At 38.0% G+C, this 12,487-nt stretch overlaps 1 protein-coding gene across 1 annotated transcript in view; it reads left to right on the top strand.

Annotated features, from left to right (window-relative positions):
- The window catches only part of LOC126194562 (cathepsin B), a 41,056-nt gene extending 37,582 nt beyond the window's left edge, over positions 1-3,474 (top strand). The window contains exon 6 of the mRNA XM_049932775.1: positions 3,251-3,474. Within this exon, the coding sequence (XP_049788732.1) occupies positions 3,251-3,468 (218 nt within the window). The 3' untranslated portion in view covers positions 3,469-3,474. The remainder of the gene's footprint in view (positions 1-3,250) is intronic.
- The last annotated feature ends 9,013 nt before the right edge of the window (positions 3,475-12,487 follow it).

Raw genomic sequence — 12,487 nt, 5'->3', positions numbered from 1 at the left:
AGCTGCAACATGAAATCTGTTCAAATTATCTTTTTTTTATGAATGTCATCCCCAGTAGTGCAAATTGAGTTGTCACAATAAACCTTTCACTAACAAGTATCACTTTTGAAAAATAGCTGCTGGGAGAGTAATATTGCTTTGGGGTGGTAATATTACTTCTGTTACATTATTTTATTTTCTATCCTTGTAGTTTTTTTGTGGATTCTGTTCCATTTCAATAATGTAGTGATTCATGCTTTCTTCATCCCTATTCCACTGTACTGCTTCTGCTACCTGTAGGGTCAACTGAACACACCAAGAACAACATTCATTGAGTTCTACCCATTACTCTGTGTGTTAAAAAAAGAGGGCAATAGAATGTGGAGATGCATTAGATAGAATTGTTGCAGTTTAAGAACAGCACATATGCCTCAACACAACAAAGCTGTGACCAGTTCTGCCAACCTTATTATATAATGAAGAAATAGAAGTTACCACACAACTTTTATTGATCTACATCTAAGCTTTCTAAGCCACCATATGGTACATAGCAGAGGGTATCTTGTACCACTACTAGAGATTTCCTTTCCTATTCTTTTCCCAAAGAGAAAGTGGAAGTGGGTGACAGAGTATGTGACAGTGACAACAAGGAAGAGAGAGACAGAGACATTGAGAAAAGACATCAGCAATAGGAAGGAATGAGATGTTAGCAGTAAGAGATAGCAAGAGGGAGGCAGTGACTGTGAGAAGAAACTGTGGTGGTAGGACAGGGTGACGGGGACTGTCACTGTGATACAGGAGACAATGGCAGGGAAGCAGAGAGAATGACAATGAGTTGGGCTGAAGGAGTGACTGAGAAAGGGCAACTGGGAATGGATAGGTACGAGTGACTTTTAGTGATGCATGAATTGGTGTGAGTTCGTTACAGTTAGGGGATCAGGTTGAAGTCAGTCTTTTAAATAAAGAGGAAAATATTCACATTTTTGTGTTCTGATAGGAGTATTTTTCCATTGATAGATTATGTTTAAACTTGAGAGTATGTTCAAGAATTGTTCAGCAAACCAATGTGAAGAACATTGGCCTGTAATTATGTGGGTCCATTCTTTTACCCTTCTTTTATACAGGAGTCACCAGCACTTTTTTCCAGTCTCTTGAGACTTTGCACTGGGTGAGATATTCACAATAAATGAAAGCTAAGTAAGTGGCCAATGCTGCAGTGTTCTCTCTGTAAAATTAAACTGGTTTTCCATCTGGAAGTGGTGACTAATTCGCTTTCAACTCTTTTAGTTGCTTCTCTACATCAGGGATGTCTATTACTGTGTGCTCCATAGGGGAACCTGTGCAGTGTTCAAATGACAGTATGTGTGTATGGTCCTCCTGCATGAATGATTTTTCTTCAGCTTTCGTTTGCTGTCTTCTCTTGCCACAAGAGACTGATCAACAAGTGACTGGTAGAAACCATTGATCTTTTTAGAGATTTTACATACGACACATGACCTGAATTTTCTTGTGTTTACAGAAAGATCATTTGCAAAGAATTTCTGAACCTTATTATTTAACCTTGGTGAGTCTTTTTCCATCTTTAATCCATATACTCGGTACATATTTATCTGTGGCGCAATTTACAATCTGTTATACTTTGCCAATAATTACTGCATATCTATGTATCATATAGCGTCCATTCATTGTCTAAGTGGGATGCTACTAACTGTTCATCTGCTCATTCTAACATACTCTCCTACCCTTCTTGATGAATCTATTAACTTTGGTAACTATTGTCACAATGACATTATAATCACTTAATCCCTGTCTCTATACCGACACTGTTTATAAGGTCTGGTCTTTTTGTAGCTACAAGGGCTGAAATATTTCGATTGGGTGGGGTTGTCTTAACTAGTTGTTTAAGACACTTTTCGGAAAACATGTTCAGAAATGCTTCACAAAAGCGTCATCTGAGTATTTCTGCACTATTGCACATAGACTTTCTTTGAATAATTTTACAATTGTTACAACAAAATTGGGCAGTCTGTAAAAATATCCAGTAATTATATTTAGTTCACCTAGGCCTGCTATTTGTGTCAAGATAACTTAACAGATAGACCCAATTATGTCCTCAATGGACACGGTATTTTTTGTTGACAATAATGAACACACCCCCTCCATGGCATCCAGTCTGTCCTTTCAATAAATATGCCATGCTTCGCTATATATTTCTGAACTTCTTACTTCGGATTTCAGCAAGATCTAGATTCTGAGAATTATTAGAGCATAACTAATTTACTATAAGTCTGTAAATTCAGGAACATTGCTACTGATATTTTTGACAATTTACCCTTAAAATTTTGACAGTTGTGTCATTACCTTGTACATAGCTTGATTTTGCTCAGTCACCTTTCATGGGGAATCCTAAAATTCTCCGCCCCTTAATGCAGCAGATATCATCACAGAAGCAGGTGATCATTTGGTTGAGACCCTCCACTTGGCTCCAAAGGACCCGAATAAACTCTAGAAATGATTCTGCAAATTGTGGGGTCTGCTTGAACCCTTTGAATGGTGTTAGCAGTCTTCAGCACTTCTGCCAAATCCCCTGTACCATCTGAGGATGGCCTCAGATGTCATTAATGTTGACATGTGCCACAACTTGCAGAAGACTGCACCTTGCATGCTTGATGACCACAGGTTGGGCCTCCGCCATGTCTGGATGAGCTGCCCAGGCAGACATACAAGTGTGCATTGACTTTCTTTCCGGCCCTGGATGCTGTTTCCCGAAGGGGTTCCATAACACATCTAGCATTAGAGCTCCTGATAACTGGTAAACACTTCCTACCTGTATGCCTGGTTGGACCCAGCTGAAGGAGCTGCAACCTGTCCAATCACAGGATGAATGGGTGAGACCAGACAACCAACTTCCCCATTGACTTTTCGCTTCAAGTGACATGAACATGTTAAAACTAGCCAGTGTTACAACCAGCCACTCACCCTGTGGTGAATGTGGTTCCCTGCAACTTCTGCACTACTACTTAAGAATTGGAATGGGCAGAAAGGGGAGCAGCTGAAAAATAGTTAATTTTGCATTATAAATATGAAACCTTTTTCAAACAGACTAGGTTTCAGCATCTTAACACTTTGAAAAAACTAGATTTTTCAATTCATTGACAAAGAAAAGATATAGTTTTGTTGGAGGATTTTTTGTTTAATATTTAGGTAGTGTTTGGAATTATTGCAGAGGTGTTTGCTGTTCCCTAATATTAATTTTTTTTTTTTTTCATAGGTGTTTATCAACATGTTTCTGGTGTTGCTCTTGGTGGCCATGCGATCAAGATCATAGGTTGGGGTGTGTTAGATGACACTCCATACTGGCTTGTTGCAAATTCCTGGAACTCTGATTGGGGTGATGGTGGATTTTTCCGGATCAAGAGAGGAAGCAATGAATGTGGAATTGAGAGCCAAATTAATGCAGGGCTCCCAAAACTCAGTGAGTCATTTTGAATAATGCATCAGTGACTTCGGATTGTGAAATGCCCTCTCGTGAAATGCCCTCTCTGTATGCATACTGTGAGTAACTCACTCTGTAATAACAAGAAAAAAGATGATGAAAGAGGGGGAGAGGAACACTAATCAATAAGACATTTGTTGAAAGTTATATTTGTTATATATTGTTGAGCAAATCATTGCTACATATAATGAGGGGCATATAGCCAATATTTTATTGTAACTGAGATTTTGCCTTATTATATCTGTGCCGCTTAGCCAGTGCAAAAGCTATTGAAATAAAATTTTTGCAGCCATTGAGGAGAGACATTGTACACAATAATTTTGTGATAAAACATGACATTTTTAGTAGTCTGCAGTATGTGCCTTCACAACAAAAGTTACTGTTAGAAAGCTGTTGAGTGCCTGCATACTGTTATCTGTTGAACTTGTTTGAGCTTATGCATCACATTGTTTATATAGACGTTTATTTTGTACTACTTATATGACAGAACTTCAATAAAGTTTGGTTATAGTTTTAAAAAAATTCCTTTACTAAACTCCTAATTTATTTAAATACCTTTGGCATTTGCTTATACAGTAATCTTCTATGAAATCTGCATATTTTGATTGACAAATTTTAGATTTTATTTTATACTGCTATATGCATTGTGATATTGACTGACTTAGTACTGATGGAATAATTGGTGGATTCCTTTCTTCATTATACTCCTTTGGTTTTTAACTTAACAATTTAAACATACTTTCGCTGCTACATTTAGAAAAAAAATTATTTAAATTACCTGCAGCTTATGAATTATGTCACATTCATTCTTGTGTAATGTCAGTTTTACTCTTTTCTCATTTTGCAATACTCTATACACACTATCAATTCTCATGTCAGCATTATTTATTTCTGTCATGATAATTATATTTTTGGACCTTTTAATAACTTGCTAAGGATCCTTACATATTGCATACACCTTTTTTTCATTTACAGCATATTTTACTACCTTTAGTTATCAATGGATTATATTCTTTTTGTTGAGCTTCTGTACATTTTCTTTAGGAAAGCTTCTGCATAATATTGACACAGATTGTTACTGAAATACAGTAAATTTTATGTTAGAATTTCTTTCTGTACATGGTGGATTCCGTTCTGCATCTTGGCTTACTTCTAAAATATTATATTCTGGTATCACTGAGTTGTGCTGTATTGCATAGTCATGTCTCCTCACTGCTGTATTATCCTCCATTGCTAATGTTTGTAAGTTGTATGCAATTTTTAGATAGTATATAAACAATGGGATAAACATTCAATTTTTTTCAGTATGAATATAGTCTTTGAAAATATTATCAGTCTTCCATCTTGTTGTGGAGGAATTAGAAAAGTTACTGCTGGAATCAGATTGTCAAAGCCAAGTAAAGTTCAAGCTGCTCCTCTCCCAGATCTGTTCATGAAACCTTTGCAAACCATTAAATCTATTAGGTGGTTAAAAAATGAATATAGATTCCTTCTGTATAGTGGGAAGTTTCCCAGTAGGCATCTGTTGACTGTTAGAAGACAAGTTCTCTTCATTGACAACTTACGGTTGAACAAAAACTGGCTTCCTGTTACCAGGAAGTTGCATTATACAATGAAAGTATGCAAATGTGAAAGCCTCAGAGGAGACCTCTGCCTGATGATCCATTAAAGGACTTTTACACTGCATTCTTGTTGGGTGGTGATAAACTCTGATTTCCATCAAGCTGTCATTGTCTTGATTTTGTGATATTTCAGAATTGTCACATACAATAATTTGCCAAGATATTGAGATATTATCAGTGTCCTCATATTTATTCAATCGGAGATGGCTGGTTCCTACACTCTGGTTCAGGTGCCAGGATCATGTTGTAGGGGTCAGTAGTGGAGAAAGGTGGGGGATTGATAACTACTCAGCTCATAGAGTGAAATTTAGGCACGTAGCTGAAAACATGGAATTAACACTAAGCTGAAATGATAAGATTCATTTATGTCCATGAGATTCTTGGTAACCCTTATTCACATAGATGTCACTACTGTAGTCTCCAAGTAACAAGTAACTACTGGCTCACCAGAGAAAATTTGTGGTCTTAGACTCAAAGGTGTTTTCCACCATGACTATGTTCTACCATATCTGCTATCGTACCACTAACTTTCGTCTATAGTGAATAGTGTTTATGTACTGAGTTGAAAATTTTATAGTAAAAAAAAAAGATTATCAATGGTCATGATACTAATTATTAGGGGCAGAAAATGATTATGCATTTCTCTTAAAGCCTGCAGCTTGAGACTTTTGAGAATGTAAACACATTTCTAATGTCGTAACTCTATAGCCCTGTAAGTGTTTGAAGAGAACAACACACTGACGACTTGAATAAGCTGAGCTGTAAATGGAGGTGTGACCTTCTTTTCTCAGTGAATGGCATATGCGCAGTCTGGTAAGTCTAATATGCCAAATAACATGAGGAAAATTGGTAATTTCATTTGAGTTGTATCATTTGATGTGAGTGGGAAAGAACTGTGCTAACACAATACTTGTCATCTGTACTGAAGGAAATCCTGGAATATTTCTCAGGTGTCACAGGGAATAAAGTGCAATATCTCATTTGTGCCTGTTATAACTACATTTGAAAGCAGGAATAAAACCAGCATATGCCATTTGAACCATGAAATATTTCAAGACAGCCACGATTAAAGTGCGCGTCATTTATGACAGCGGCTGAGTTTAGGTTCGTTCTGCGCATCTGACGTCACAAAACACAGTCGGCCAATGAACAGAGAACGACGTTGCCAGAGCTCGACTGCAGTGCAGAGCACGGATGAGTGTCTTCAGTTTTAGAAACGTTCGGTCGTAAATAAATTAATTGAACAAAAGCAATTTCTTGATAGCAGACTTTCTTTTATAGAAAGTTTGGAAAAAGCATTCTTTATACCAATTGCTTCATATTCTATTAATTAATTAAACCAAACGAGCAATAAGCCTCCTAATTCAGGCAATAGCAAGGAAAGGTGTTTGTATCATTCTCACGAACCGTTTTTTCGCAATAAAGAACAGCGGTAATTGTTTATTCACTATTGTACTTCGATGAAACGTGAGTAATTCATAGTCGTGCCAACAGTGTTTGTTGGTATTTTGCGTGATAGTTTAGAGTCCTCCTAGACTTCTGTCGAACGAGGAGCTGCGTTAGCATAATGGTTAAGGTGTTTGAGTGCTATGCCAAAGGCTCTGCGTTCAAACCTTGTCGGTGCTTAATATTTTCTTCATTTAAAAACAATTTCGAAGTGTCTTACTTCACGAATTTTATTAGTTTGAATGTAATTTGAAATTTCTAGTGCTTTCTCTTTATTATAAACATAATAAGTTTTCGGTTTTTCTAATTTTGTCTTCCAATATTTCTTTTCACAGCAATTAAAAACAATGAAAAAGCACACATACAATATTCATGTTATCTGTTTTGTTTGTATATCTTCTCTTCTGCAGTCGCTGTTTTACTATTCATAATGAGATATATTCTTTTGTGACAGTATTAAAACTATTATTTAGAGCAGAATTTTGGCTCGTACGTTACTGAGCTACTTGATTGTCTGACTCAATTCTTTGCTTCGCTGCTTTGGCAACATCATATTCAATGTTTTCGTTGACTGGTCTATGTTTTGGCAAGTATTTGCTGTCTGTTGTGACAAACACAAATTGTTTGCGCACTGCGCCTCACTGACAATATATTTTAGTTTCTATGTTTTATTACGTCCACAATTCAGTTTTGTGTACTTCGCCAATGTTGTTTTAATCAGAACATTTCAGAAAAAAGCGAAATGACTCACGTATAAATAAAATATTTCTGAATATTACATACGACACCTATATGGTACTTCAGTTAAATGAGATATTGTTATACAGTAAATTTTATATGAAATTTAGGTATCTTGTCCACATTTCATTCTCAACATTGTGGCAACTAAAATCGACCATACGGAAAGTATACGCCATGGACTTCTACCTCTACAAACTCTTCAAAATTTCGTGCAATGGTTTACTACATTTAATGCCGCACAATAACTGCGTTGAACATGGAAACAAAATTAAGTCATTTATGGGGGGAAGGTATCAGTCAAGATGATGTGTAAAAATCAAATTTTTGGGCCACATAGTTTTTGTGAAATCAAATGATAAGTGTGTCAAAGCAGTCGGAGCACCATGTGTCTGCACAGGCGAGCAGTGCAGTGATGACAAAATCGTGCACAGTGCGGAATGCGGGGAGCACGTCTCTGTAGCAGCGAAAGGGTTAATGCGGCCGTGGTGGCTTTACTTCATAAACTGCGTGCTCCCCCCCCCCCTCCACCCCCAAACGTAAGTATGCGAACTATACTATACTATACTATACTATACTATGGCGCTGCTTCTCTTGGCGCGTGCGTCGTTTGCAACTGGCAACGCAGCAATCTCCCGCATCTGGGCGGGCATGCGCGAGCCGCCGAGATTAAAGATTTGAACTACAGTTGTTCTGCTACATTGTTGGATAGTATGACACAAGCATGAACAAGACTAGTCTCTCCCCCCCCCCCCCCCCCCACACACACACACACACACACACACACACACACACTCTCTCTCTCTCTTTGCGTGAACATATTTGTTAGCTTTATGTAATTGCTCCTTTACAAATCTACCTCTGGACTCTTCTTGTAAGTGGAGTGTAAAATGTATTCATTTTTCACCTTTGGAGCTTGTTTAGGAGAAGAATCACTGTATTAACACGTGTGTGCATCACAGACTGTAGAGGCTATAAAATTTACTGGAGATTGGGTTACGTGAAATAATTAATAATAAAACATTAAGCTAAATAGAACATACCTGCAAACTTAAAAGTGAGTTCTAGCACAGAGGCAATTTCAATCCAAAGGTTGTGTGGGGAATCAATTATTGCAACGATATCAATAAAAACAGAAGGCTGAATATCCTAATTTGTGACTTCTATTTTTAAAAGTAGGAAACGAACAAAATAATGGAACGTAAAAAAAGATAAGTGTATATTACTGCAGTAACTGTAATTGTAAACGTATGCCTTGTTTTTTCTGCACAAGTACTATTTGAAATCTCTTATTAGTTGTTTATTAGTTTGTGTCTTCATTGTCAATATTTCACCCCAGGTTAATCATGGCTTTTGTTCACAAAATATAACTTTTATTACAAAATTATAAAATTTCACAAATTTTCGACATGTGTAATTCTGGAAAATGGAGTATATTTAGCTGAACTGTAGTGTTTATACAGGAACCACTGATTTGAACTCTGAAATCACTACATGGCACTTGGCAGAAGTGACAAGTTGATACATGGCTGAACATTATAGTTGCATCCCTAGGGAGTGGTATCTGCACTAACAGTACGTCGATTTGTGTTCCTATTCAGCAGAAGGCAGCACATGTAACATTTATCCAGTGGCTTCAAGAGATTGTTGATGATTTGGCTTTTTTTTCTCAAGACAGTTGTGAGACAGATCACCATCTGTACTAATTACCATCGATATGGTATTCTAGTGATTTTTTTTTTTTTTTAATGGCATGAGGTGAAAAGTTCAGTGCACATCTCAGGTGGGTGTAAGATCTAACACTCTTGCTTTCAATATGTACAAAATTCACACTTTTTTAGCCATAAACTACACTTTCCTCAAGTAATTAAATGAGATTATTGCAGCATCTCATGTGCTAAAGCAGGAGGCCATGACATTATTTCTAATGTACATAGCTTGAAAAGATCAATGTCAATAATGATTGTTGGTTGTAATACTCCATTCTATTTTGCAGTGAAAGTAGTGGATTTTCCTTTTGTTAATTACATACTTGATATGGAACAGGTTTTATTATTTTCAAGTAAATACTGATGTCCAATTAATTAATTAATTTCCTAGTTTATTAACAAATTTCATTCTGGCAAATCAGATTCTGCTTACAACTGCTAACTGCTTTGGCCTAACTCTGGTCCTTCTATAGAATTTTGACAACAGCTCGCATTTTAGTGTTATTACATTTAATGATTCACTTCAGTTACAATTAAAAAAGAGGAATAATTTATATTACATTTATAAAATAAAGATCGAGAAGATACAGACGTAGACGTATACACTGAAGTACCAAAGAATAGAGATATAAAAACAGGTGAAATCAGCACTGTGGTCAGCGATGCGTGTATAAGGCGGCAAGTGACCGGTGCAGTTGTTAGGTCAGTTACTGCTGCTACAGTGGCAGGTCATAAAGATTTAAGTTAGCCTGAATGTAGTGTTATAGTCGGCGCACGAGCGATGGGATACAGAATCTCAGAGGTAGCGATGTAGTGGGGATTTTCCCATATGACAATTTCACGAGTGTACTGTGAATATCAGGAATCCAGTAAAACATCAAATCTCAGACATTGCTGGGGCCAGAGAAATATCCTGCAAGAACAGGATCGACGGCAACTGAAGAGAATCGTTCAACGTGACAGAAGTGCAACCCTTCTGCAAGTTGCTGCAGATTTCATTGCTGGACCACGAACGAGTGTCAGCATGCGAACCATTAAACAAAATGCCATCAATATGGACTTTCGTAGCCGAGGTCCCACTCGAGTACCCTTGACTGCACGACACAAAGCTTTACACCTCACCTGGGCCTGTGAGCAGCGCATTGAGCTGTTGATGACTGGAAACATGTTACCTGGTCAGACAAATCTTGTTTCAAATAGTATCGAGCGAATGGATGTGTACGGGTATAGAGACAACTTCATGAATCCGTGGACCCTGCATGTCAGCAGAGGACTGTTCAAGCTGGTGGAGGCCCTGTCATCTGGGTGTGTGCAGTTGGAGTGATATGGGACCCCTGTATGTCTAGACATGACTGACAGGTGACACATATGTAAGCATACTATCTTATAACCTGCAATCCATTCATGTCCATTATGCATTCTGACGGACCTGGGCAATTCCAGCAGGACAGTGCGACACCCCACACATCCAGAATTGCTACAGAGGGGCTCCAGGAACACTTTTCTGAATTTAAACACTTCTGTTGGCCACCAAGCTCCCCAGACATTGAATATCATTGAGCATACCTGGGATGTCTTGCAATATGCTGATACAGATTTATGGACAGCCCTGCAGGATTCATGGTGTCAGTTCACTCCAGCACTACTTCAGACATTAGTAGAGTCCGCGGCACGTTGTGTTGCCGCACTTCTGTATGCTTGCAGGGGCCATACGTGATATTGGGCAGGTGTACCAGTTTCTTTGTCTCGTGTGTGTGTGTGTGTGTGTTTTTGTTTGGTAATGCCCAAGGGACGAAATTAGGTAACTGCTAAGCAGTGAAACGAAGTGTGAATGCAGACACTCCTACCATTTACTGTTGGTGAAAAGCTCTTAGGATTCCAGCTGGGTGGCAGTTACAATAATGTGATGTTTTGAAGAGTGTCATACTTATCATCATCATCTGCCAAAGTGTCGAGATGTTGCAGATACTGTCCCTTTGCAGATACTGTCCCTCCCCCTCTCCGCCTCCCTTCCACCTGTGGCTATGGTCAGCTGGCTACTGTCCAGCCAATAGGCAGAGAGGGTGACAAGGCTGTAGGTGCTTGTCTGCATCTGTCTGGAAATGTTGGTTGCATTTTGTGAGTTCGATGGTGTTGGCCCATTGTAGTCATATTGCTGCTAATGTAGAATTACCTGCAGTGCTCTGTTGGAATCCTTCATCCCTGTTGACCAGATTCTGATGAATACATATTTCATTGGATTTGTTAAATTGCTGTCCCAAGGCGATTTGCTTGGCATAGCACCTTGGTGTTCTGAAAAGCAAATTTGTGGTCTTCATTGATACAGTGCTCTGTCGCCGAATTTACTGTAAGTTCCAGTCAGATATGGCTGATGTGATCCTTGCAGTGTTTCAAAATACGGTTCTGCGTTTGCCCAGAATGAACATAACTGGGATATATAGCATTGCCTGTGAATGCGCCACCAATTCATTGAGAAAATGCAGTGCTGTATTATTTCATCTAATCTTCCTCAAAAAGGTGTACAAGTTGCTGAAATAGTCAAATAGAAAGATTTGTACTGGGTTGCCAAACAAACCCAGATAGTCTCTGGGGAAATAATGCCATTTTCTGAATATGACAAATTAAAGTGAATCTTTTGTCTCACTACAAAATTCCATGTAATGAATCTGAGGGTAAATAGTGTTATATGTTTAGAGAGGAATTATCATTCTACTGATAGTTGCTTTCATCAATCTGGCACCTGTATTAAGTCGTATTATTGATAGAGGTTGAAGATTTAAAGAAGTGCTATGTATTTTACCAACAATTTTTTAACCAATGTAAGAGTATCACAAAAGTGCTTAATAAACAACAGTGGAAGATGTTACAGTAAAACTTGGCATATAGAACATTTCCATTGAAATTCAGAAAATATGTTGGAAGAAGAGGTTCATATCACTACATTCCATTTGTGAATAAAATAAGAAGGGAGAGGGGAACAGGGGAGGAGAGAGAAGAGAGGAAACCTTTGTGTGCTCCTCCACATGCTGCATTGTTGCTTTCGGAGTGCTGATGTAAAGGTAAAAATGAGAAATGATGCTACGGAGTTCATCCATCTCTATTGAGATAGACATATTTACTCTGTGCAGAGCTGATTCCCCCCCCCCAAGTACAAAATTTATAATTCTTCTGTGTGAGGATGGTTTGATGAGTCTGGTAAATTTCCAGGAAAGAACGGAACATTTTTGTTGCACCTTCATAGTTGGTATGCTTGATTATTCCAAGGATTGTATAAAGAGTTTCAACAATGTACAGTCCACTGTTCTGACAGCTGTCTGAATTGATCAGTGGAACTGCAATTGGAACTGGAGAAAAGTTTCATGCTGTTATCAAACATTTTCATTTGCAGGGTTGGACTGCCATAGACATCCAAAAAGAATTGGATGAAACTCATGCAGATTATACACAATCATTAAAGACAATTTACTTGTGGATTAATGAATTTAAACATTGTCGGA

Source organism: Schistocerca nitens, chromosome 1 (assembly GCF_023898315.1).
Source record: "Schistocerca nitens isolate TAMUIC-IGC-003100 chromosome 1, iqSchNite1.1, whole genome shotgun sequence".
In the NCBI taxonomy this organism is placed as follows: Eukaryota; Metazoa; Arthropoda; class Insecta; order Orthoptera; family Acrididae; genus Schistocerca; species Schistocerca nitens.
Note: the sequence above shows the minus strand (reverse complement) of the source record. Positions and strands in the feature narration are given on the sequence as shown.